General features: G+C 40.8%; 2 protein-coding genes across 4 annotated transcripts; both read right to left on the minus strand.

Moving 5' to 3' along the window:
* Window positions 1–29: 29 nt before the first annotated feature.
* LOC122867468 (kelch domain-containing protein 1-like) lies at window positions 30–11,088 on the minus strand. Its single transcript, XM_044178291.1, has 13 exons — window positions 10,548–11,088; window positions 9,461–9,531; window positions 8,982–9,099; window positions 7,750–7,862; window positions 7,280–7,370; window positions 7,083–7,181; window positions 6,776–6,850; window positions 6,053–6,111; window positions 3,510–3,622; window positions 2,878–2,950; window positions 2,662–2,746; window positions 1,604–1,683; window positions 30–459 (listed from the first exon to the last, which is right to left on the minus strand). Exons 1-13 carry the CDS (start codon window positions 10,647–10,649, stop codon window positions 324–326), a joined length of 1,215 nt encoding a protein of 404 aa, XP_044034226.1. The 5' UTR covers window positions 10,650–11,088; the 3' UTR covers window positions 30–323.
* Window positions 11,089–13,524: 2,436 nt separating this feature from the next.
* Window positions 13,525–27,505, minus strand: plekhm1 (pleckstrin homology domain containing, family M (with RUN domain) member 1). 3 transcript variants are annotated; one of them, XM_044178298.1, is made up of 12 exons: window positions 27,275–27,504; window positions 26,266–26,355; window positions 24,188–24,429; window positions 23,055–23,729; window positions 21,816–22,320; window positions 20,131–20,278; window positions 17,669–18,652; window positions 17,279–17,424; window positions 16,373–16,566; window positions 16,226–16,289; window positions 15,952–16,109; window positions 13,525–15,077 (listed from the first exon to the last, which is right to left on the minus strand). In XM_044178298.1, exons 2-12 carry the CDS (start codon window positions 26,317–26,319, stop codon window positions 14,969–14,971), a joined length of 3,279 nt encoding a protein of 1,092 aa, XP_044034233.1. In that variant the 5' UTR covers window positions 26,320–26,355; window positions 27,275–27,504; the 3' UTR covers window positions 13,525–14,968. The 3 variants fall into 3 exon arrangements, with proteins under 3 accessions (XP_044034233.1, XP_044034234.1, XP_044034235.1); XM_044178299.1 differs by lacking the exon at window positions 24,188–24,429; XM_044178300.1 differs by lacking the exons at window positions 13,525–15,077; window positions 16,226–16,289 and having other exon boundaries at window positions 16,060–16,109; window positions 27,275–27,505.
* Between the last annotated feature and the right edge of the window lie 108 nt (window positions 27,506–27,613).

Genomic DNA, 27,613 nt, shown 5'->3' on the forward strand with positions numbered 1-27,613 from the left:
TCATTTAGAAAATGATAATGCCACAGTAATATACATCAATACCTTTATTCAAAAACAGATTGCACATAATCAAAGTCACTATATATAGAGTAAAAGTTTACATAATCTAAAGTGGCTGTTTAAAATAAGGCAAAAACTTGATTTACATATTGTTTACGTTAAAAACAATGAACTTTAGCACCATGTTTTTTTGTTGTTTTTTTTTTTAAATCATTAAACAAAAATCACACATTCCTGACAAGAATGAAAACACATTTTTGTAATAAAGTGACTGGCTCAGAAACTTGTCACAAAGAGAAAAAAAAAAAAAAAAAAAGTTCTCTTCAAGCTGTAAGAACTGGCGTCATAGCAGAGAAAAAGGCCACTCGCTTGTCAATTTTGCTGCGTAGCTTTGATGGCAGCCAGTTCAGCTGCTTCCCAAACAGCTCCGGCTTTCTTCCTATGAGGTCCTCACACAATCTAGAAAGAAAGAAAACCACACTGTTTGTTCAGAAGCTCTGAAGCTACATTTAAAATATACTCATGCAATAATGAATAACTGTAGCTCTGCCCTGACAAGAACTGATGTTTTATTTATCCAACATGATATTCTGTATACTGGTGTACTATCATTTGTTACCATTCTCCTTGAGTCAGAGGTGTTTTTGCCCTCTGGACTGCTTCAAAATTGATTGTTTCAAACTCTCAAAACAACTTCTGTAAACCCTCCACACTGGCAGTAATTTGCATTACAGAAGTCATTTTGTGATGGGGTATGTTTTATTAAGCGTTTCATTTTACCCGAAACACCCACAATCTACCTCTATTCTAGTTTCCTACAATTCCCAGACTTTCCAAAATTAGGATTCATCCTTTAACCATGAAGGTGCAGCATGTACCAAATTTAATGGCAAAACTAAACAAAGATGGTGAAAACATACCTGCTAAACAGCATGTTAGGATTAAGCTCAAAGCACTGCTGTGCCCATGTATAGACTCAGAGCTGCTACGTTAGCATGGCTGTAGACCTTTTTTCTAAAGCTGAACGCAATTTTGACTAGCTTCCTGTTATACGTGGCAGATCACAGCCACACTTCTGCCATAGTAGGAGCAGTTATTTTGTTTGACGAGACTGCTCTTTAAAAAGGAACCAATCTGAAAAGCTAAACATCCACAAAAACTTCACTGGATACTGTGCATCTGATCAAAAAAATAAAATTAACCAGACACTTTACTTCATCGGTTGGTCAGAAAATGAACTTTCATAAAGTGTTCTGAGGTAATTTTAATCTGACTATGATATAAAATGTCAGCCTATTGCCTACCCATACATAACGTAAAGCTCATTAGCATAACACCATGTCCTCTGTTGTGTGAGCGGGCGTACAGGTCCAGTAGAGTGAGAGCATAAATAGCTGGAAGTGTTCCAAGGGTCTCTGGTGACTGTTAAAACTGCTTAATCACGTGTGAATGGAGACAACATGCAAACATGCTGCCAGTGTACACAATGTGCAGTGGTAACAAGAAATGCATGTGACCAACCACTAACACAAATATGAGTTCAGCGCTGTCGTATTCTGGAACATGGATATTATTAGAAATAAACATGGATGGTTCAACATACCTGAAGAGGGAGTATGGCTGCGTCTGAAAGATGAACACGTCTCTGCAGTGATGTTGGGATGGAGCCCTCAGAACAGCCACCTGATAAGAGGATTGACAATCACATGACGCTAGATGACAGATGAAATACTGTTATTTGTTCTATTTTCAAACTATATAGCCTCTTAGAATTTAAGAAGTATTATTTGTGGGCACTGTTGTGGACGGAAAACAGCAAAATGTGGGTGAAACTTGTTTTAAAGAAAATTCCATATCCATTCCCCTGGATGGTAACATCGGCCTGTCCACTACTTTGGTCCAGAGTGAAATTCTCTCTACAACAACTATTGGATGGATTGGCACCTCTTATTTAAAAAAATAAATAAATAAATAAAAAAGTCCCCAGATGATGAATCTGTATGACTTTATTCATCCCCTGATTTTCTTCTAGTGTCACCATCAGGTCCAGTTTTTAAACTTTGTCCAATACTTGGATGATGAAATACCTGCAAACTAATGACTCAGCCTCAGCTGTACTTGTACTGTTTAAGTAAGTGCTAATTAGCAAATGTTAGCTTGCTAACAGGCTAAGCTAAGATTGTGAACATGGTAAATATTATAACTGCTAATCATCAACATGTTTCATGCCGCTAGTGTTTTATTTCTGTACAATTCCCTGAGCAGTTTTCACAAGGTGCCAACATTTGAACATATACAACTGACATTTTCAGTAATCCAGTCCTAGTTTTTTTTGTAATACTTTGAGTCCTTAAACCACTTAAGCTTACTTTCTGCAACACTTTTACTTAATCACTGAGCTATAATTGGTTCACTTGACAAATTACACAAGTTAAAAAACAATGTTACAGAACGAATGAGGGGTTTTCAAAGGCATAATGCTGCAGTGTTTTGCTGACGTCTGCACAATCCTAAGGGAAAAAGATTATACAATGTTATACTCACTAAGACCTGGCTGTGGACCTAATAATAAAGCTTTCAAATAACAACTTTAACTATCAAGACTAGAGTAGCATTTACTGCTAAATCCTTCACAAAAGTTAAAGTTTTCCCATCACATACCGAGTCCATGAGGATGCACATGTTGCTGCTTCCCCCGAACACAACAACATCGTTGTCACTTCCCAGGCACGCTGTGTGACACACCCTGAGAAGACGAACATTTGGGCGAAAAGAAGCTTTATTCCCTTTCCTTCTCCCCCGCACTCAAACATCAAATTTGATCTTTTCTCTCATGCCAGCAGAAACATACTGCACTTCAAATGACAAATTAACTACCTGGGCTTGTCCTTGTGTGGGTGTGTCAAATTGGTCCACACTCTCTTTTGCGTGTTAAACTGCCATGCATCATCTAGCAGAAAGAGGTTAATGACAAAATACAAATTAAACCACAGGGAGCTTCACTTTCTCTTTTGGGAAAAGTAACCTCTTGAGCAATGATGATGTCCTTGGTAAATGTCCTTCAACCTTGGGCACACTTGTCCAAGGTAGATGAAGGATCAAGACGATTATAATAATATACAGATAGTGTTTTTCCCTTGATAGTTTCAACATTTAGCATCAGGCAGAGCATGGATGATTACTGAACGAGCCTACCAGGCACAGGCCCCTGGGCCAGAGCCTCTGTTTGACTTTCAAACAAGAAATATTAAAGTTATTTCAAACATCTACAAAGAAACGGAAAACTACCACAAACACACAAAAACCACAAAGAGACGCAAAATGACGTCGCTTCATTTTGTGGTCATTCTGCGACCACAAAGGAGTGGGTGCCGTTTACAGGTCTGTGTCCAGGGGCCCGCTGTCTTATAATCTGTCCATGAAGCAGAGTCTTACGTGAAGACTTTGAGCATGCAGAGTTAAATGTAGAAGCATTAGAGAGCGATACTTATTCTGAGGCCAAGACTTACTAAGAGTATTTCCGTCTGTGCCGAGACCTCCATATATGAAGAGGGTGTGATCTGATATGGGCGTCATGGTGAACATGGAGCGCCCCAGAGGCGTACAGGACTGGGGGATGTTACTGGTGGGAAGAAACACACACAGAGCAGAATGCAACAGAAGTCAGTAAATAATTGGAAAGAAAAGCTGTAGAAATCAAACGTATAATAAAGAACGTTACAAGTAGGACGGTGTAGTCCCTCATTCGTCCAGGAGTGTTCTATCGTAGAAAAGGTTTCAGTCGTAGTCATCTGGACACTGTTTTCAGAATCAAGACGTTTCGGCTCCCATCCGGAAGTCATTCTCAATTGTGAAAAAATTGGACGGGAACTGGAAATTTAAACTACTCTGAGTTACATAAGCCCTGCCCTCAGGAAGGAATCTGCCTGAGTATCTGTAAATAGCTAGTTTCACCTGAAACTGACCTAATAGTTTCAAGATGGCCCAGTAATCAGGCCTATTGTTCTCTGGCTGCATCTACTTCATCACTGCTAAGTGCCTGATTAGCATGTGATAGGCGTGACCAAGGTGATAATACACTCTGATAGACTTTGGGCAGATTAAATCTCAGACCACCATTTCTGTTCAAAGAGGGTTCTCTTTCTTCACAAAAATGGCTTCCTTGACGCCCGTTCAAACCAACTCTTCTCTCTACTAAGAATCTTCACCTCGCTGTCTTCAAATGTGTGGTTTGTAGCTTTTAAATGCAAATGCACGGCGCTCTGTAATCCTGAGTTAGCGTGTCGTCTGTGCTGATAAAGTCTTTTGTGAAGTGGCTGTTTGGTTTCGCCTATGTACCGTTCTTTGCAGTTTTCCTCACTGCACTGAATGGAGTAGACAACATTGCTCTGTTTCTGTGTGGGTAACCTGTCCTTAGGGTGAACGAGTTTCTGTCTTAAAGTGTTGCCTGGTTTAAAGAAGACAGGAACATCGTGCTGTCTAAAGATCCTTTGTAGTTTTTCAGACAGTCCAGACACATAAGGAATGGAGACACCGTTCCTTCTTGGTTCAGTTACACTTTTGTCCTGTTTTTTGGCTCTTTTAACTTTGTTGATAGCCCAAGTAGGATAACCACAGGCTGAGAGTGCATTCTGGACATGCCTTTCCTCTTTCTTCACAACCTACTTCCAATTCCGGGGACACTTCTACAGACAGATTCACGGTTGTGCTATGGGCTCTCCGGTCTCTCCCATTGTGGCCAACCTGTACATGGAACAGTTTGAGAAGAAGGCATTACCCTCGTTCCCGGGCACACCACCAAGTCATTGGTACCGTTACGTGGATGACACCTTTGTGAAAATCAAGAAACAAGACTTGGAAGCGTTCTCAGAGCATATTAATACGGTGGACCCCAACATCAAGTTCACGCGTGAGGATGCAAAAGAGAACCGCTTGGCCTTTCTTGATTGTTCTACTCTCAGAGGAGAGGACGGAAAGCTCCAGATAGAAGTGTACAGGAAACCAACACATACGGATCAATACCTGCTCTTTGACTCACACCATCCACTACAGCACAAGCTGGGTGTAATCCGGACATTACAGCACAGAGCCAAAGAAGTGCCCACAGGCTCAGAGGGTAAGAAGAAAGAGGAAAGGCATGTCCAGAATGCACTCTCAGCCTGTGGTTATCCTACTTGGGCTATCAACAAAGTTAAAAGAGCCAAAAACAGGACAAAAGTGTAACTGAACCAAGAAGGAACGGTGTCTCCATTCCTTATGTATCTGGACTGTCTGAAAAACTACAAAGGATCTTTAGACAGCACGATGTTCCTGTCTTCTTTAAACCAGGCAACACTTTAAGACAGAAACTCGTTCACCCTAAGGACAGGTTACCCACACAGAAACAGAGCAATGTAGTCTACTCCATTCAGTGCAGTGAGGAAAACTGCAAAGAACGGTACATAGGCGAAACCAAACAGCCACTTCACAAAAGACTTTATCAGCACAGACGACACGCTAACTCAGGATTACAGAGCGCCGTGCATTTGCATTTAAAAGCTACAAACCACACATTTGAAGACAGCGAGGTGAAGATTCTTAGTAGAGAGAAGAGTTGGTTTGAACGGGCGTCAAGGAAGCCATTTTTGTGAAGAAAGAGAACCCTCTTTGAACAGAAATGGTGGTCTGAGATTTAATCTGCCCAAAGTCTATTAGAGTGTATTATCACCTTGGTCACGCCTATCACATGCTAATCAGGCACTTAGCAGTGATGAAGTAGATGCAGCCAGAGAACAATAGGCCTGATTACTGGGCCATCTTGAAACTATTAGGTCAGTTTCAGGTGAAACTAGCTATTTACAGATACTCAGGCAGATTCCTTCCTGAGGGCAGGGCTTATGTAACTCAGAGTAGTTTAAATTTCCAGTTCCCGTCCAATTTTTTCACAATTGAGAATGACTTCCGGATGGGAGCCGAAACGTCTTGATTCTGAAAACAGTGTCCAGATGACTACAACTGAAACCTTTTCTACGAACGTTACAAGTACTGTATGTGTGAAAGGAGGAAGTTTTACAATTGAGTCCAGGTCCAGGTTTCCAGGTCCAAGCAGAACATGTCCAACTCTGCCGTTTCCTGCAAACATATACAAAAAGTGTTCACTCATTACAACATTAAGAGTATGTACGGTCAAAAGCCTGCTACCCAGTTACATGGTCAGACACTTTATGGCCAAAAATATGTAGACACCCAAACCGGATTGCTGAAGATCGCTTTACAAAAACTATAGGCATTAGTCGGCTGCTAGCAGACAGCCACCACTCATCTGGTTTCAGGCTTTCCACAAGATATTGAAGCCTGGCTGCAGGGATTTGCGCCCATTAAGCCACAAGAGCCTTAGTGATGTTGGGTGATAAGGCCTCGCTCACAATTGGCGTTCCTCCCAAAAGGTGTTGGATGGAGTTTAACAGGGCTCTGTGCAGGCCAGTCGAGGTCTTACAAACAGAACTCAATGAAAACCATTTCTTTATAGATCTGGACTTTGTGCATGGGGGCATTGTCACGTCACAACAGGAAAGGGATGTTGAAACAGGAAAGGGCCTTCCCCAAACTGTTGGTAGCACACTATTGTCTGAAATATCTTTGGATGCTGTATCATTAAGAGTTCCCTTAAATTAGAACTTAGGACAAAACCATGAAAGATAGCGCCAGACCAGAAGTACACAATAGAAACATCCACATACTTTTGGCTTTATAACTTAGTGTATATAAGCTGCTCAGGAACATCAAGCCAACTCACCACGCCACCAGAGATGTAACCTTTGTTCCCCAGAAGGGCACTGGCATGGCATCCTCTGGGGGCGGGAGCAGGACCCTGGACATAACAAAAAACACGCTATTTTCATACCCTTCCTACATAAATACAGTAAACGTATCATAAATTCACATGGCCATCATATACTTATATAGAGTGTAAGATTTGTAACAATTCTCCCCATTTGTATTTGTCTAAAAAGTAAATATTATGCAGAAAAAGTGCAAGAGTTAACACTAGGCCTTCTCAGTTAACGCGAGTCTTCGACATGAAATCATGTTGTACTACTCACCCGAGTCTCTGGCGTGCTCCACGTAGCAGTATGCGTGTCAAACACATTGACTTCATTGTTCCAGCCCCAGCACCTAAATAACGTGTTTCCAATTGTTGTCTGAAAGACAAGATCGGAATATGATCATGAGTACAAAACAAGTGACTACGCAACACACTCATTAGATATGCAGCTGCTGTTGTATCATCATCATTTACCCAGGACATCTCTTCCACGATGAAGCTTGTTGATGATGTGTTTCGTACCTCCCCTATGGTCTTACATCCATAGCCACCAAAGTAGATTAATCTGCACACAAAAGACAAAATACTGAGTTCTTCACACCATTAATTCACATGTGAACCTGGAAGTATTTGTGAGAAAAATGTCAAAAAAATAAATAAAGTCAGATGAAATCCACAGAAGAGGGTTTTCCTTTTTCTAACTCAACGTTTTGCTTGTTCCAGTTCTTCAAAATATCCCTTAAAACCCTTTTGAGGTGTTAAAGCTACTTTTCCTCCTGTAAAGCCGTGACTGTATTTAAAAAGACACAAAATGACCAGTTCTTCTGGGTGAAAAGGGTTCTGCTGGAGCTCATTTTCAGCCTTTTGTATGCGCTGGTCCAGCTACTCTTCATGGGCAGTTTGTGTCTTGAGATGTGGTGTGACTTCCCACAGACAGTACTGACCTGTCTCTGTGTAACCAGCAGGAGTGTTTGTTTCGCGGTGACGGTGTCGTTCCCTTGGTATCGGTCACTCTCTTCCACAAGTAGCGCTGCTCTGTGAGGTCAACGCTGAACATCTACAAACAGGAGAGTTAAATCCATCTGATCAATCAAGGGGTCATCGTGTTAATGATCAAATGAGACAAAAATAAATACATTTTTTTAAAAAAAGGGACAAATCCTTCTTTGCCGTTGAGGATCTGAATCACTAAAAAGGCCAGAGCAGATTTGAGATTTCCTATGAACCCAAATGGAAAGCTCCAGTGATCAGTTTGTGTTGGATCACAAACTCATTATTGTAATTTATATGCGTTAATTGGACAGACCTCGCTGAAAATACTGAGGTGGTTATGGAGAAGGTCTCCGAAGCTCTTCGGCCAGCCAACAAACAGTTCTGACGAAGCATACTGGCAGGTTAAGAGTCTACCGCCACGCTAACGGCTCTGTGAGGCTGTATTTAGACACAGCAGTGCTTTGAGCTAAATGCTAACTCAGCTAACATGCTCACAATGGCAATGCTAACATTAGCAGGTGGTATTTTTACCATGTTCACTGTCTTAGTTTAGTGTATTAGCATGCTAACATCTGCTATTTAGCACTAAAAACTTTGTTTAGGCACAGCTGAGCCTAATGGGAATGTCATTAGCTTTTCAGGTATTTGGTCAGAAACCAGATTATTGGACAGATTCTGGACAAAATTTTGACCTGATGATGGCGCTATATTAAAAGTCAGGAAATTACATATTTCCTTACCTATTTTGTACAACACAAGAAAAATATACTACCTCTAAATGCCTTATTTTGTATGAAAACAACACCATAATAGAGAGAAATACAACTTTAAAAGTTTGGGCCCATGTCGTAGCCTACAAATTGCACCACATCATGTGTCTTTCCAGCTACTACCTTTACTTTGATTAAGAATCTCAACTTGGGAAAAATAGTATTTATCTTGCAGACGACAGAATATGGATGGTTAGGAGAGTCTTTGGAGATTTTGGAAATGCCTTCAGAACAGAAGGTTGTGATGTTAAACAACCCTCTGGCTCTTTCAAAGAACACTGGGTATTTATCTTTCAGGAAAACAGATGTTCAGCTCAGTGACTCGAACGCCATGGGAATACACGAGAGGCACAAACTGGCTGCTTTTACAGACAACAAGGGTCCCCGACTTGTGGTTGTCCACAGCAACGCACCTGGTTTGTGTATCCAAGGGGGTCGCATCCTGCAAAGATGTAGAGCACGCCGTTAACGTGAGAGCCACAGAAGCCTGCTAAGTCTGGGGGTTTGTCTCCAGCGATGTCCCTCCGCTCCCTGTCACACAAAACACACACACACACACGGGTGGTTAGAGACAGCAAGCTGAACACATGTAAATGTAAACTCAACCATAGCGAGAGTTGGCTTTGGTGTCAAACACAGGAACTGTTTGCACCTGACAGAAGTGACTAAACAACAAAAGACTAGTTTTAATTTGGTATTTAGTAGACAGACAGACAAATTCTCCCTTTAAAAATTGGAGCCTCTCTGTATCAAGTTTGTGCAGTTACTGTATGTTGTTTGTACCGTTTCTAAAGAACTAACTTTATCAAACAAAAACATGCTCTAGGCCGACATCCGTAGCTTGAATGTCAAGATGACACAGTGCCGATAAACAGCCTTCTGTCTCTCTCACCACGTCCCGCTGTCTAAATCACAGAGCCATATCTCATCACTGGGCAACATGATGTCCTGTCCAGCAGCCACCTGTGAGGGGAAAAAGCAGGAGATAAAGTCATGTTTGAAGACACTGTGTGCTTATTAACCCTTATCTGCTGAATAAAGCCACCATAAATAAATAAATAAATAAATAAATAAATAAAATAAGGATTTTGGATGCAGAGTGGCACAATTTTAGATTAAAACTGCTACTGTGCTGAAAACAACAAAAAAAAAAAAAAAAAACAGCAAAATCTGACTACCATGGCTCATGTTCATATGTATGGTTTGACATTTTCTGATCCAGTACAAACTTTAGATGATAGTGCACCTGTAGCAACAATCAGGATGCAACAAGATACGTCTGAGAAAGGCTTTCTTGTTGAAACATGTTCATGTGGAGGAAGTTTAGAAAAAATAAATTAAAAATAAATAAAAGATCCTCAAGCTCTGTTGCGATTAAGTTGCTTTTGAGAACATTTCTACATGTTTTCCACGTCAACATTGTTATGTAGATATACATTCAGTTTCCAGTTTATTAACCAAAGCCAATGCAGTCTAACAGCCCTGCAATAAATCCTATGTACATGAAGGTTAACAATCATTTTGAAGGCTGGTGAACTGTGTTACACTGAGAGCTGTCTACAATATTGTGTCCACTCCGCTTATATCAATAAGGGTAGACAAGCTATTAGAAACACCTCTCAGTATAATGCAACACAGTTCAACTGCACAAAACCACAAACTACATCCTCCAAAAAAGGACCATAGAGTTGAATCAACACCTTCATAAAAAAAAGGTAGAATTTACTTAATAAACTGGCAACTGAGTGTATCAATAAAAGTCTTAATTTAAAAAAAAAAATACAGTAAAAAGGCGACTTTCTGCATGTCCTTATACAAAAAAACCCCGAACATTAGATGAATATTGGTGTACCTGGAGGGCCCGTGAAGTTCCCTTTAGAGAACTGGAGCCTTTGAAAAGGCTTGTTTGTCTCGTGAGGCGGCTCCTCGCAGATGTACCTGCACAGGTAGCCTATACATTACACACCGACGTTTCTTACCTGGTAACCTCCCCAAACATACAGTGTGTTGTCGTCTATGAACGCCGTGTGGCTGCTCCTCTCCAGCCGGCTCACCGGGGCGCTTCCCTCAGCAGCATCCATCCCAAACAGTGACTCTTGATTCTGCTGAGCAGCGCGACTCACCGCCCAAATAAAAACAACTAAAATGGTTACCGGGGGGCGGGGGGATGCTCACAGGACTGTTGTGGTGGCTCGGGAAACAGAGAGCTGAGCTGTAACGTTAGCTCCGGCTGCAGAGAGAAGAAAGGGTTTACGGAACGTGTTTTACAGGCTTGCAGTCCTCATTTACTCCTCCCATCCGCATGATCCCTGTTGTTATGCACGTTCACTTCCACAGTGCACTCAGGGGGGGAAACCAATTGAACTCATTTAACACCTTTAGGGTTGCACACATCTTTAGAATATTAAATGTAGGAACCATTAAATTTAATATCTGGGTAGGGACACATGGCCTTGTTTGTTTATCTGCTTTATAATTCTAAAAGTTCATCCATATTTTTTTTCAACTTTTAGTTTACACACACTTTCTTCAGTTTACATCTAATTAAGTTAAATATAATCAAGCCAGTAGGCTCAAAATGAGCTATGAGCAACAGACATTTTGACTCATCAAACACAGGTGTAACTAATTAAGTTAATAATGAGCATAACATTTATGTGAGGCACTTCCATCGCCTTTGTTGTCTGCATGCAGGCTTAATGACAAAGGAGGGAACAATCAGTATGTGATCAGTTTCACCTGTGCTTTTCCTTCTATGACAAGTCAAAGCTGGTCCAGCCTGTTCGTCAACATAGCAGACATTCTCATTTGTCATAGCTGGAAAATCACAGGTGTTACCAATACTACTAAAATAGGTTCCCAGTTTTTCAAGTTTCTCTTAAAACAATACTCACATGCCTAAATGTAGGCTGCATTAGTAGAGTCCAATACAATTCAGTTCAATTCAGTGGGGCTTTATTGGCGTGGGAAACAGACGTTAACATTGCCAAAGCAAGTGTGGAATGAGAACAAATACATAAACAGAAGACATGTGCTATTAAAATATATAAGATAATAATAATAGTCCCTGGTCACTGTAATCATTCCCTGTGTTCCAGTGGTGGAAGAAGTATTCAGATCTTTTACTTGAGTAAAAGGAGCAATACTACAGTGTAGAAATACAGAAGTGAAAATCCTGCATTCAAAATCTTACATGAGTAAAAGTACTTTTTGAAAGTACTCATTATGCGGAATGGCCAATTTCAGAATAAAACTATAGATTTTATTACTGGATTATAATTAGTGATGCATTCATGTGTGTACATCACTTTAATGTTACAGCTGATAAAGGTGGAGCTAATTTTAACAGCTACTGCTGGGTAGCTTAACCTATAATAATATATCATAATTTATTAGATGATTTATATTTCGAATTAACAATCTAAACCTGTAAAAAGTGCAATATTTCCCTCTGAAATGTTGTGGAGTGGAAGTATAAAGCAACATAAAATGGAAATAGTCAAGTAAAGTACAAGTACCTCAAAATTGTACAGTACTTATATTCCACCACTGCTCTGTTCATACTGGAAGCAAAGAGATCCATCCCTTCCTAACACAAATTCAATGGAAGTGATGGGGGACCACATCTACAGTCCTCGTTCTGTGTGGAAATATATTCCAGAGCTCAGCTGAAGTTGATTTGAGGCTTCAGCAGTTGGAGTTAAACAAATAAAGTGGGTATCTAGTATGAAATACCCTCATAGTAGGTGACACAAAGAAGGAATTTTGTACTAAAAAGATTCACTTTGGATGATACTCGCTTGATTTGTATAACCATTTTGACTTCAGATTATGTTTCCTGCTTCCTTCATTGGAAGCATGTTAGAAAGAGATCTCTTCATGGCCAGCATGAACAGGAGGAATGATTACAGCAAGCAAGTACTGTTTAGATGTGCATGTGGGCACCTGACTATTGTTGTAAGACAGACTTGAAAAAATGAGAACCTGTCCATTAAGACTATCAGGTGGGGTGTAAATGAACTGAATGTATTACCCCTGAGAGAGAAGAGAAAGGCTGAAAAGGAAGTGATAAGAACAAAACAGAAAATGAATAGTTTAAAAGAAAAAATGACACACCTGAGCAACACTGTGGCATGTCTTATTGTAAATAGTTATTTTTAAGTTATAAGACATTTGGTCGATTGAATAGAGGTACACATTAACATTTTTAATTTATCATTATTTTATGTTATGCATCTGTATATTTCTTTTTGCACTGTTTTGGTTTATTTCTTGAACAACTTTATTTCTAATCATTTTCTTTCATTCAAAGGTTTGCTTATGTAATGTTTGTATTTTGTTTGATTCTACCTGCTGTAAATCCCACTACATCCCCTCCTGACCTAACAGACAAAGTTAGATTTAAGAAAAAATACTTTAACTTCAATATCTCTCGCCTGGAACTAACTACTGTGTATTATGAAGTTAATTTAGTAGCACTGGCACATTTCAAATTTTTGATTAGGAATTTGTTTTTAGTTGAGTGTAGTTGCTTTGATGTTTTTCATCCTTTTTTCCTCTATCAGTATATACCATATTTTGTACAATTCTAAAATATATGTCATTGTTAACACAATAAAATACAGTTAAAAATGAAAAAATTACTTCTGAAAAATCAAGCAAAGTATGCTGGGACTACAACTGGCAGTTCAACTGTGTGGATGAGTACAACAGAATCAGGGAACACATTTTATTTCCCCCAATCATTAACGATATTAGTTCCACCGGTCCTTTTCCTGCTATGACAAGTCAAAGTGGCTGCTGGGAAAAAGGCCTATAAACAATGGCCACAGTGTCTCGTGTATATAGTAAAAACAAATAACAGCAAACAAGCTGATGACTAAATACACCCATAACATTTAACCTAGCTGATGTTCCATGGTGCAGTTGTGCCTAAAACAGAAGATATTCAAAAAGTAACACACTGACATTTATTAGATAATGGTCATTTATACATGATACATAATAAATGACAATAAAAAATAAAATACAAACCAGGAATAATAGTACTGCAGTATTCTGTGCTTGCCACTTGCAAGTGATATATTCTGCATATATCAAAATGGACTTGATGAGTAAACCGTCAATGTTTTTTGTTCTCTGCAGATTCTGCTAAATAAAAAATCTAGTTGATGTTAATTCTGCGAGTTCAACTCTACATCAGAGTCAACTATTCAAGAGATGAAAATGAAATTGAGCAAAATGAAAAATGTCAGCAATGCAGGTTTGTTCGTTTAGGGGTCATTCTATGTGCTAGAGGATATTACAACTAAATTCCAGTTGAAATATCAAGTTAACAGTCGTAGCTAAGTGCAAACATGCAAAATGTGTTTTGACTTCAGGATCACTGTGAAATCCAATCATTTCCCCCCCAAATCTTTATTTGCACAAATGTGTTTCTGTAACACATTCATAATTTATCTACTTTAGCAACTTTATGAATTATGTCATAATAAATAACAAATGTTTGCCCAAATATAATTTTTAAATCTCCCCTCTCAGAGCTGTATTTTAAGTCACACATATCAACGCCTGTTTGTAAGATTTATAAACTTGAGTTAATATACAAGAGAGAGAAACATTCCACAAAGTCTTCTTGGTGACTGATTTTTACCATCACACAAAATCAGTATCTAATGCAGCAATGTAATTTCATCTTATGGTTACAGCAAATTAAAAAATTTAAAAAACACCCTATGTGATGATTTTTGGCCCTGAATTAAAGACACACCAAGAGGAAAATAGTGTAAAGCTTAAATTAAAAAGAAGGCACAATCAAAATATGTTAATTAGAACATTTTAAGTGCTGTTTTCGATATTTTGCACGTACAGTACCCAACCTCACCGTTCTATTATGTTATATGCGACTTTGTGCATCTCAGACAAATGCAGAATGTAATGTAGAGAATTTCTGGTAAACATGCTGGTCGAGAACATTGTACTCAACACAAAAAAGACAAACAAAGTAAAAACCCACATTGTAAAAATGTGTTGGATACGATTCTTGGCAGCAACCTTCACGGCTGTCCAGTCCTTTATTTGATGCCGTGGCTGAATCAGAATTCAGAGAGGTATTAAAGTCACTGGTCAGTAACAGTTGGCTGCATTATGTCAGTATCATGAGGCCCAATGGGCCTCTATAATTAGTGCAAGAGAGTCTAGCTACTGTAGCACTGCGGCTCTTACACCTTCCTCTTCGGTTACGGTCAGTTACGGCAGGCAAACCGCAGTCATAATTGCACTTGAGGTTACTTCATGTAAAAGTTTTTTCTGTAATTTTTCTCTCCATCAGCGGGCTTCTAGCTTCCTGAAAAAGGTGGCCTGTTAGACGGGCTACACAGCACCGCCCTGCTGGCTGCGCTCAGTCCTGCAGATCCCTCTCCAGGTATTTCTTCATTCGCAGACAGCGAGGACAGTAGTCCCCAGGAGCCTTGCAAGCCAGGTGAAACACAGCCTTACAATCTTTACACCTGGGTCAGAGACAAAACGTAAGCATTAAAAAAAAAAAAACTGAATGTGACGGTAATTTAGAAACAAATACAAGTTTCATACCACATCTAAAACAAAAACTAATAATGGACAAATCTCTGGTCAACATTTTCTGTGCATCCAGTTTATTGTTTTCAAAAATATTCAGCTAATGCAAAACTAGTCAGTTCTTCTTTGACATAACTAAGAGAGGATGAAAATGGAAGAACGTCTCCGCCTCTTCACGTGATTTGATTTTAATGTGGCATGAAAAATGAATGGCAATGAAAAATTTTTAATTTTAAATCTTTCACAGATTAAAGAACATGGCTTCTCTCTACAACAAAATTGTTTGCTTAATCCCTATAGAAATTGTATTTTTTAATACCAAGCCCTAACTATAAAAAGGTCAAACCTGGCTAATATCGCAATAGAACGGAGAAACTTTCTGCACACATGTTAGTTTATAGTCTCTGATGCTTATTTTTGTCCTTTATTTACACTTGATGTGAGTGGGAGGTGCATAAAATTAACCAAGAGAAACTGGGAATAGTGGTGACCAAACTGCAAGCTAGAAAAAGAAGTGGAAAAAAGATTTTCCACAAGGCAACACATCCAGCAGAGACATTGCAGACCAATAACAGATGGTAAAACAGTTGGAGCTGGTGCAAGGAAAAAGGTTCAGATTGTTTGGCCACATTTTGGAGCCCAATGCCTCTTTTTCCCCTCCAACATAGTGTCTTCTTTTTGTTGGCTTCTGGCTGGACTCATGACTGAAACAAATACTACAAAAAAGTAAATGTGGGGATGAAAGAATGACGTGAGGAAAGGGGGAGGGTGGTGAAAGCAGGAGAGAGGAGGCCCAGGATAACATACCTGGTGGTGATGTCAAACTGGAAGGGGAAGATGATGTCATCAGCGTGGCATATCTGACAAATAAAGCCACGCTGAGTGCACAGGTCGCAGTGGAACACGTGGTTGGAGGCATACTGCAACAGTGTGTTCAGGTAGCTTCCGTATTCGTCCTCTGCTATCTAGAAAAAGAACAAACACACACACACACACACACACACACACACACACACACATTTTAAGATGTTTCAAGGTGGCAGATGTCTGGTGCAATAACAATATCAACACAGCGGGATACCTGTCGTAGGTCCTTGACACTGTACAGATGGCTCGACTCCAACAGGTACGTTCGCTGCTCCATTCTGGCAGAGAATTTTAATAAAAACATATATAATAAAATGTAATAAAATATGGTCAAATGAAAAACGCACATGCATACACACACCTGGCTTGGAGTTTCTTGCAGGCTCCACTGCGGCAGGTGAGCAGGTAGTCGCCCAGCAGGCGTAGCCTCTGCCGCAGGTTGTGGGCCTGAGCCATGGACTCAGCATGCTTCACCAAGTCAGGGTTCAACTGCTCCAGGTTCAACAGAGGCTCCTGCTCTACCTGAGCCAGCAGCTGCAGGGCCTTCTTAGACACCTGGACAGACACACACAGGTCACACTCAAGAGGTCAGAACATGTTGAAGTTGTGTGTGATTACTGGAAAAAACATCAAACTGGTCACATATCATATGTTTAACTTATGACTCAGCCTTTAAAGTGAAACCAGAGCATACAGTTAGCCTTAAAAAGAGTACCCTGCCACGTTAACATTTTTGGACTGACGATACAGTTAAAAAAGTATAGAACTCTTCGTCCTTGTCACAACCTGGCACATACATTACCCACAATGCAACTCGACCACAGACAGATTGTTCGGGGACTCTGGGTGTTATGCTAGTAGTGGCTAATGTAGCCTCAAGCCGCTAGCCTCAAGCAGAGATGAGGAGAGGCCTGCAGAGGTCTGGTAAGCTCACTTCTTTCTAACTCCACACCCCCAGATTTCTTTCATTTTCAAACTTGTAGTCTTCAGCCAACAACTGACACTGACTCAAGTGACATCACTTGAGGCAATTTATCAGATTTCACTCAGCTCCCTCTGGACCCACAAAAGGCTTTCTACAACTTTTTCACATATGCATTAGTATTCCCCAAGATCTATACACAGGCTTGGATGTGTAAAATCAGAGCAGCCCCCCCTTTAAATGATCATATATGCAACACAAGCCTTTTGGTATCACTGATTTTGACACAGTTTCACCAGAGTATCACCCCGATGTTAAAAAGTGACCTGTATGTTCTGCACATACCTCTCGTTGTGTGAGGTCCCAGTTGTGCACCATACGTGAAGGGATGATGGTGGTGTCACCGTGATGACAGGAGTCACAGTAGTACTGGCCTGAGAACTCACATAACTTGGCTCTCCCCCGGGACGGGCCAATCTGCTGAGGACACCCTGCGTATGATACACAGTAAACAAACTCAGAAGACACAGATGGATGGAGGGCAACATGGACTCTAAAGTCTACAACTGAACAGATGATAAAATAACATCTACTCTTTAACTCACACGTACTAGTTTACCATTTGCTCGCTGTTGTCAGTTAAGTTTTTATTATTTTCTCACTCACCCATGTAATGTCAACGTCCTGATTCCAGTTGTAAATATTTAAAATGTTTGCTTAAGTACTCAACATTACCTGCACATTTGAAGCTCTGAGTGTCCAGCCCCTTCTCTGAGGGCACAGTGCGCAGATGAACTAGAAGTGCTCCATCTTCTTTTAGTCTGTGCTGCACCAGTCTGTGGAGATTTCCAGTCACCCCCAACGATGCAACAGGCTCCCCAGAGTCCCCATCCTCCCCACTCTCCAAGTAAGAGTCCAGAGCTCCGCGGATCAAAACCCTCCAAGAGTGAGCCTCCACTGGGTTCTCAGCCCTGAGTCTAAGCGTCTCCCTTATGGTCAGGAGTTTGAAAAAGGCCGGTCCTCCCAATGAGACGTCAGGCACCACATCCCGGATTCCCTCAATAGGGTGGGTTTGCCACAGCAACTTCCTTCCCTCTTGTACCTGAAAGCCTTTCAAGGCCTCCAAGGAGAGGGAGAAGACCAGAGGTACCCATGTCCGAGCCTCAGGATCTGTGGAGACGTACAAAACAGCTTCTTTGATGGCATCTGTTTCCAAATCAGCAGACCGACTCCAGTCAAATTCCTGTAGAGGAGGAGGTACCTCCTGCCCTCCGCATGTCCCTGAGTCAGAGGGTGATAAACCTCGCTCAGGGCTGGAGGGCCCAGAGGACGGGGATGAAACTGTGCGTTCATCTACACCATTCTCACTGGTGGGTTGCAGCACCTCCCAGTGCTCATCAACACGAGATGCTGGCCGGCATTTGTTGACGGCCTCTACTATCCGGTCTACCCAGTCCTCAGCTTCGTCGCGATTGGCTGCCCGGAGGTACAGACGCTTTCCAGGAAAGGCCAACTCAAAGCGGCCCTCAGGCGAGGTGATGCGAGCGTCCTCACATCGCACCAGGGAGCAGTTGTCATAACACGTCCGCTCCTCTGCATTGAGATACTGGCGGAACTCAAAGGGTGACAGCTCGCAGTAATAGTCACGCCACAACCCCATTGCACCTCGTCGCTCTAGATGACCGAGCTTCACCAAGCCACGAAACGGGTTGGACAGCCCTGACGGACAGACAGATGAAGCATAAGTTATTTTACATGATCTTTGGTCTATTATCACATTGTGGAGACGAATTTTATTTTGTCAAAACTGCTTTTACAACTATGTTTGGCTTTGAAGTCACACGGGGAAAAAAAGATAAATATGAATGACATTTAAAGGAAATACCAGTGAAAAGATGAGCTTATCATAATTCTGCGAAACTTAAAGTATTAAAATGAATCCCAGAATCAACTATTTATATCACTGTTAATATCAGTTTTGACTACAGAATTGACATAAACATTAAAATGTTCTTCTAAATAAGCTTTTCTGTGATAATGGTCACAAAACCATTCAGTTTCGGTCCTTTCATTAACTGTGAAGCAACTTTTAGGGAACTGAGGAGAAGCCAAGGCAGAGGGTTAAGATGATCTATACATTGACACATAATTGAATTCAATATTTGCTGACATACAATAGCAGTAACTTAAGCAGCAGTAGTCGTTTTCATGATCCAACATTCTCTAGTATATATTGTGCACACCTCTATTGCCTCAATAGATGATTAAATGAAAGAGTGGCCTGTTATTGATTAGTGAAATGGTAAAATTATTAAATCTGTGATGTAGGGAGATTATACAGTAGTATATGCTGCCCTTATTGATAGTGTGACAATAAATAGTCCATAGTTCTAGCACTTCCCTGTCATAATGCACCGTCACAAAGGTTGCGCATTACATATCTCAATAAGACGACATTCCAGTGCATTCTGGCCACATCCCAATAAATGATGTGACAACATTTGTTTTCCCATTTGACAGCTGGTGGAAAACACCTGCTGTGATGTCATCGTTTGGGGTGTGGTTAGAGTTGCAATAGTTTGATTGTCTCATTCCACAGTTTCCAATGCTGCAGGAATTTTCTGCCCTATGTGAACAGTAATTTTTACTTTTCAACTTGATAAACTGACTTTCTTGGTGAGCACCTTTACTGGCCAGGTGTGTTCACGTGGAAGGTACACTGTGGAGGTTTTGACTACTAGTAGCGCTATGGAGTGATGTTTTAATGAATGGGTCCCCGGATAAATCGATGCAAATGTTTTAGGCGGAAGGAAATGCACTCAACCTCAAGAATAGACACAATGTGTTTTGTTTACAAGAAACCACCACACACCTTTAAGTGAAATATACCATAAATGGTTTTTATGTAAATCTTTTAACAGCACCCATGGGTGAGACCGGGACAGCAACTGACACTTATTCTCATTATTGTTGATTAATCTGCTGATTACTTTTTTGATTAATTGATTCAAGTCTATGAAATGTCACATAATAGAAAAAAAAAAATGCCCATCACAGCAATATTTTTTCACCATCAAACAACAAAAACTATTAATCAATTATCAAAATAGTAGTAGATTATATTTCCCTGTGTTCATCTAAACTCCGTAGTGTATGATTTTCTTCAGTTTTTCAATCTAATCATGGAGATAAAATACCTATTTGTCTGCGATGGACGACACTGGGAGGTGACTGAGAGACCTTGAGCTCGGCTGTGGGATAGGAAGGAGGCACCTCATCATGGTCCGACACCTCCTCCAAATGGGGCTTGTATATGTCGTCCTCGGAGATCCAGGAACGAGAATGCTGCAATGTAAATGACAGAAGTTTTTTTAAACCTCTTTTGCCTCGGTCGCCACGCAAGGGAAAAAATAATTTTTGATCTGAGAAGAATCTCCACAACAACTTAAAATTGGCTCTTTCACAGTGTTTCATAGTTTATTAAACTGGTTTTATTTTCTTTGTACCTTTAATCTCTCTCTCTCTCTGCATGTTTCCCTTTGTGCAGCTGCAGCTTTTACATTAAAATGCATCTGATGGCACTCAGACTTGTGCCGTGTTGAAAGTGATACGGAAATGTTATTAGGTCCGAAAATAGTAACATTGCCGTCGTGACGTAAAAGTGACCTTGGTGCTTATTCAGACATGAGACCGACATGTTAAATTGCCATTAGATTAACGTAAAGGGGTGCACACCTGAAAGGGGCTAGCAGTTCCTTTATCTAACACACCATACATGAACATCAACTGAATATCTTTTGGTTTTGGACTGTAAATCAGCAAAACAAGACATTTGAAGACGTCAACTTAGAGTCTAGAAAAATGTGATGGACATTTTTACTATTTTCTGGTCTATACTATTTTATAGACCAAACGATTAAATTGAGAAAATAACTGGCAGATTAATCAATAATTAAAATAATCGTTAGTTGCAGCCCTACTTTCATTGCCTTCCAACAAACATGAGTTTTAGATTAGATTTACTTATCAATGGGCCAGACCGCAGAGAACACAACTGAGCTGAGTGTATTCAATGAGTAGACCACAGTTTGCCAAAGAGTAGTTCCTGTTATCATGTGCCTTTGGGGTTAGTAGTGTGAGAACTATAAGAAGCTAAAATGAATGGTCTCTTTTTCTGTTAAGGGTCATGTAAAGATAAGCACAAATCTGTCACTATCTTGACTAATTAAAATGGCCAACATGTGGCAACGACAAAGTCCTGTATTTGGAGAAAATATTACAACACATCCTGGAGCAGCTGCCCCTGCTTGGACATCACGTGTACTAGTAAACACAGAATGAGGATTTTAATTTGTACAGTGGGTATTTTATGGTACAGGAAGCTAACTTTCTGAACTTGTGAAATGAAACAGCTCTTGTGGCAGGATGTTGTGGATAAAATAATGTACCTGGCACTGGTGTTCTGACAGTCACCATTATTGCAGCAAGATTTTTCTAACAGCAGGAATAACGTGACTCCTCATGATCTCCTTGAGTGGGAAAAAATAACAGCTAAAACCCACAATTTTCCAAGAATTAAGGAATAGCTTGTGTTGATTTTCCACCCTGATACACTGGTTTCCAGTATTAGGAGTGAGACATCTTATTTGTCATTTCCTCAGTCGGAACAGACAAAGAGGAATTCAGGAGAAACAAGGGTAATTCTGCATTTTCCCTATCTGTAAAATCCTCATTACTGTTTTAAATTTCTGTCTTAAGTTGTAGTCAGGAACACAGTGAAACACAACTTTTATAACAAACAGATCATAGATAGAGGCCTGGTGGCTTTGCTCATCTGTGTGTCATATTCAACTCAAAGCTATTTGTCTGCACATATACTTACTGATAGAGAATCTGTGGACAATTTCCTGCTCAGGATGCTGGTAGAGCGACAGACACCTTGATGTACTGAAGGCTCTGAGGTGCTCTTCTCCGAGGTCTCGGCTTCTTTCTCTTCCTGGACAGGCTCAGTACTCTCCTGAACTCCGGTCGTATGTATTTCCTCTACAGGCTCCACAGATTCCACAGGCTCGCTGGCAGTAGAGAGCGTGTCCAAGTGTAACTCAGAAGGGGTACTAATGCACTCTTCAGAGGGAGAGTAGTTCATCATCTGATGGTTCTCATCAGATGATGGCAGCTCAAGGGATGTTGGTGGTGGTTCTGAATCAGACAGTACAGAGTTTGGGGGTTGGTCTTGGGATGGTGTAATGGGACCCTGGGTCTCGCTGTCAGAGCCACTGAAAATGGCCGTCTCTGAGTATTGATCTGGACCCGTGCTGGAGACAAAGGAGTCTTCACGCATGGAGTCCTGACTGCAGTGGCCGCTCTCCCGAAACTCAGTCAGAGAACTGCAGAGACAAGGACAAGTCATGACATATTTTACTGCAAGCTTACAATAAAAGAGAGGAGTTTCTTATTGCCTATTTCTCATTTTAAAGCAGCTGACATTATTCTATATTTTTCTTATTGTCAAATCCAATGAAAAGACCCAAAACCAACAAAGTCTTAGTCTATCAGTTCTTTCTGACTATCTACCCTGTCTCTCAGCCCCAAGCCCATTCCTACCTACTGAATACGTAAATCTTTAAAGACAGCTCAAATATATATTGTTTCATTTTTGTAAAAGACTCACTAGTTTCCTAAAACAGTTGGGCACTGTAGTTGTTAGCAAACGGTACTCAAAGAGGAGGAAATAGTGTATTTGTTGGGGACTATTTTCAGCCGTGGATTAATCCACATTTGGTGCTCTAGTGATTATCTACAGCAGCAGGACAGTATACAGTACATGGGATTAACTCAAAATAAACTACAGTGTGTGTGCTCATGGTAATGAAGGAACATGTCACCCAGTGCAACAGTGTGACTCAGTGATGTGTTTTTAATAGTTTTTGGACAACAGTGGAGCTCTATGACACAGAGAAGGAAGATATATCAGGCTTTGGATACACAGGCAATACTTGTTTTTAGGACAAATTCATTGTTGGTTTTGGTCTTTTCATGGGATTTGGAGTATTACTAGCCTTATCCTTGAACTCTTATCTGGTCCAACATATCCAAAGACACAGCTAGAAGATACACTTACTTTTTATTTGGCCTCTTGGTGCTGATGTTGACATTAATGGGCATGTCCAGGTCACATGAAGACCACTGCTCTCCTGTCGGGCTGCGGGGGTCCTGCCCCTGCAGGAGGCTATCAGAGCTCAAGCTGGAGGAGAGCTGAGAGGAGCCTGTGGTGTCCAGGCTTAAATTAGATGAGTTGAGTGCAGTCATACCCTCTTGTAATGCACTTGACCCTCTCCCCACCAGCAACTCTGCACACCCTCTCGGCATATCCAATGCATCTGATGAGCCTGACGACTGAGACACTCTATCCCACGATTCTTTATACATGGGCTTGGAGGTGGGAAGGTCTCCGCCATTGAGAGGGAGGTCGAGTGTGTCTGCCTGGGACAAGGGGCAGAGTCCAGCGAGAGCCAGGGGCGTGGTGGTCCATTCGTTGAGGACAGCCGACTTGTAAGAAAGGCTGAATGTAAGTGACGCCAGACCCTGGAGGTAGCTGAGCAGAACTTCCCGTTCCTCAGTGTTCAGGAGCAAGGCACTGGGCTGATAATGGGCCTGCAGCTTCGAATCCTCCCGAAACAGCGATGCAAGGTAGCACTCCAGTAGGCCGTGGTTGAGGGCGAGCCGCAGCCACGCTCGGCAGCGACCCACGTCCGTGCCCACAAAGCTGATCTTCTCCAGCTCTGTGATCACATCACTGGGGATTTAAAAGAGAGACACTTTATACTAAGTTTTCACAGAATAATTCAATAATATCCAGGGCTGCAACTAACGATTATTTTCATAATCGATTTATCTGCTGACTATTTTCCTGATTAACTCATTTTTAAAAATTAAAAAAACTAAAAATTTTGAAAAATGTTCATTATAATTTCCAAGATGACATCTTGAAATTTCTTGTTTCTTCCGACCAACAACAATTCAAAACCCAAAGATATTCAGTTTACTATCACATAAGACAACAAAAATCAGCAAATCGTTACATTAGAGAAGCTGGAATCAGTGAATGTTTGGCATTTCTTCTTGAAAAATGAATGGAACGAGTAACCGATAATCAAAATAGTTGGCTTTTAATTTTCTATTGATCACCTAATTGATTAATCAACTAATTCTTTCAGCTCTGATTGTGTTCTTTTAGCATAAATGTGCCTTTACCGGTGAGTGACAGTCTTGAGGAGGCTCCAGAAGAAAGGCTGAGGGAGGGGTCCTCGGTCTCCCTTCCTAATCCGGCCCCCAGCCTCCAAGCGGATGTACTTGCTCTTAATACCATGGATGAATATGGCCTCCAGGGCACAGCAGAGGAGGTTAGCATCACCATCTTCACTGGTGACCTGTACGTCTGACATTACATAACGCTTCTGCAGGGCCTTGAGCGACTGGGCCAACTTCTCTTTGATCTACATGACAATGTGACAATGCATGTGACAGGGAAATATTATGAGCTTCCTCGTTTGTTTTTGGAGAAAGGTCAACTGTGGTTATGATGAGAAGCAGGTTGGCAAACTGACAATAACTTCTCTGCTCACCAACACACATAAGAGGCACATTTTTATGTGCAGTAAAAAAAATAAATAAATAAATACAGCCAGCACATTTTCTGCATTCTAATCTATGGTGTGACAAGGAAAAGATGTTATGAAATGTGGTCTGTAGATTATCTACTGTCATCTGACATGGAAAGACCGAGAACATAAGCATTTAAGAAGCAAGCCTAGATTATGCAACAGGTTGCTAAACACTTTGAAAAGCCAGGGTCTGGGTTACTGTGCTTGACTTGGCAGCAGGACCTGAGCAACAAAGCTAAAGAAAATTCTACATTGTACAATGTCTACAATGCCATGCTGTTTAATACATCATATTAAAACAGTCATGCATACAGTATATTTTGCTAACTATTAACTAAGCACTTATTCTCCAAAGCTTTGTCCTCCCTTTGCATTGATAAGATGATCTGCTGTCGTTTTGCCATTGATTCTGCATCTGGTCTTGTCTCTTTAAAAAGCATTAGATGGCCTATTCTAATTCAGAGCTTTCAATAAGCACCGGCTGCCAGCCAAACAGCCGACTACTCATTTAAGTCCAGCCGGCTACTTTATTATATTCATTTTTGATTGTATGAAATAGTTTTGATTAACACGTTGCAATTCGCTCTGCGTGTACATTTAACGATCACTAGCTTCTGCTTCAAATCAACGCAAGCATGATGATAGAGAAACCTGCCTATCTGTCAGTATCAGTCCCGCCCCCACATGCTCTATACGAATGTGTGTTCGAACACTCAGCTGAGAGGTTGTGTCCTGCCGAGTAGAGAGCGGAGAGTCGTCTTCAGTGTTTGACAAATATTAGCAAAATAATTGTTGACAAAACACATTAAGAACTCCACTGATTGCACAGACAGGGGACATCCTCATTAGACGGGCTACTTGGGAAAATAACGTAAAACACCGGTGGCAGCGACTTGATGACTGAAAGTCCACAGAAAGCGCTGCATTTTCTGTATACGCCACACAGACGTTTATGGGCAATGTCATATGAGGAAAATGTAGACTATGCCTCAGCCGCACACTGTAATTTTACAGTTTAAAATGTCCTAGAGCGCTTTTGTATTTTATGCCATTGACCAGTAATGCAAACTAATGTCAGATGCCCCAAATCATGTTTCAAAAATAAAATATGATGTTATGGAACTTCCTGTTGTAATATATATATCAATATATCATTTTTCCACCCACATCATACACTTTAACCATGTTTTACATTTTTGGTTATCCTGTCATTGAGTCATTTTCTCCTGCTTTGTGTGCAACAAAGTGAACGTTCATTCTTAAATCATACCTGCTTACTGCCCAAACTGTAGGTGTGGAGTATATCAATAGAGAAGAAAAGGGAGAGGAAAGATGCCACCCAAATGGAAGTGAGAGTATAATGGAAATCCACAGATTGACAGGCTAAGAAAATATGCAATAATTAAGATAAGTGTAGTGGCATTAGAATGTGCCAGAGGCCACCAAGTTCAGACTTTTACGACCAACTGAACTAACTGTACTCAGCACTGTTCAACTTGAACACTGCTCAGTACAGTTACAACAGTAAAATTACAACATATCCTACTTAAATGTTACAATCCATCCCAGTCACCAGAGCTATCACAGTAAAAGAGAAAACAACCAGGCAGAAGAGAAGTCTACAAGGTAACAAGATCTTTGCACATAGGGGAAAGCTTGTGGTTTTACCTGTTTGACATATTTAGCGTCAGGTGGCGAATCTGGCATCTGTGTAGCTAGCATGGCACCTCCTGGGAAGGTTTACTCCCACATGGCACACTGAAACAAAAACGATTGCTTTGACATGTGCAAAATGTAACAGGCTTACCAAACAACTCTTTTCACTTGAATGTCTCTAATAACAGCCATCCTGACCCATGCTTCCCTGTTGAAATTGCTTCTGACATTTAAGATGGATACACAAGTAGTGCAAGCGTGTTTGTCCTGGGAGACAAGCAAGGCATGTGATGATCAGGAAACGGTTTTTTTTCCTCCCTGTCCTCACTTCATATTACCACCATATTTGCCACTGAGCAGTCATTACATTTCCCATCACAAGACTGTATTCTGTGACATATCTGCTATTTCATGGTTTCACTGAGTAACCACTTTGTAAGTGAGTCATGTGAGGGGCTGATTAAAGAGGGTGTCTGCAAGGAAGTAGCTACAAATGATTCAGTACTAACTTCCCCATTCAAAAGCATTGTGAGAGCAAATCAGGATCTAAACAGCATGCCACTCAGATTCCCTGACATAATCAAAACCCAGATAAGATAGCTCTAAATACGTCTAGTGCCAAGCTACAGACAAAAATGGGATTACTTAAACAGTAGGTAGGCAATTGGCGTGAAGTATTAGCACTACAGTATCTTATCATTGAGTTTGTTTGGATATTGTGGCAGTTTAAGGTTAAGTCTTCCTAACTTAATGCTAGACTAAATTCCTTTCTAATCTCTACTATCGCCTTGCATTATCTGGCAGCAAGTTGCCAATTTTAATATCAGCCTCTGATCTGGGCGTGTGTGTGATTTCCAGCTCGACAAGGCAACGTGATACAATACACAGAAGACCAAAACAAGCTGTGCAAACCATGATTTGTGTAGCAGTTAAGTTCAAGCAGTAAAACATGATCTGACAGTTGGTCTGAATGTTGTATTAGCAACGAACGTTAAATTAGCTACAGAGCTAGCTTCCTTACCGAAACAGGTTGGCTAACTTGCCAAACTTGTCCAAAGACAACCGCGTATCCTTCGTAAATTATTGTGAACTCAGTAAATGCACGTTAAATGCAAATCAATCCGTACAGTCGCTCTCCATTGCTTCCGTTAAAACGTCCAAAAACGCACAAAAAATTGCGTTAACTAAGATTTGTTTTCTCGAGACGTGAGACCAAGTAGACGCTCTCTTGTCACTATCCAGCTGAGCACAAATGCATCACGGGAACTTCCCCGGTGATGCCTTCAGGCTCTGACATAAAAACAGTAAAAGTGACATAGCGTTACAGGAACGTACATAAACGACATTAAACGCACATTAA

This window comes from Siniperca chuatsi, linkage group LG20 (genome assembly GCF_020085105.1).
Source record: "Siniperca chuatsi isolate FFG_IHB_CAS linkage group LG20, ASM2008510v1, whole genome shotgun sequence".
Classification (NCBI taxonomy): Eukaryota; Metazoa; Chordata; class Actinopteri; order Centrarchiformes; family Sinipercidae; genus Siniperca; species Siniperca chuatsi.

Coding starts and splice junctions, on each gene's coding strand:
- LOC122867468 (XM_044178291.1), bottom strand. CDS start 10,649: ATGGATGCTGCTGAGGGAAGCGCCCCGGTGAGCCGGCTGGAGAGGAGC. Junction 9,100..9,460: donor GATTTAGACAGCGGGACGTG/GTGAGAGAGACA, acceptor TTTGTGTGACAG/GGAGCGGAGGGACATCGCTG. Junction 2,951..3,509: donor CACAGACGGAAATACTCTTA/GTAAGTCTTGGC, acceptor TCTTTCTGCTAG/ATGATGCATGGCAGTTTAAC.
- plekhm1 (XM_044178298.1), bottom strand. CDS start 26,319: ATGCTAGCTACACAGATGCCAGATTCGCCACCTGACGCTAAATATGTC. Junction 24,430..26,265: donor ACGCTAAATATGTCAAACAG/GTAAAACCACAA, acceptor ATTGTCATGTAG/ATCAAAGAGAAGTTGGCCCA. Junction 23,730..24,187: donor CTCAAGACTGTCACTCACCG/GTAAAGGCACAT, acceptor TTAAATCCCCAG/TGATGTGATCACAGAGCTGG.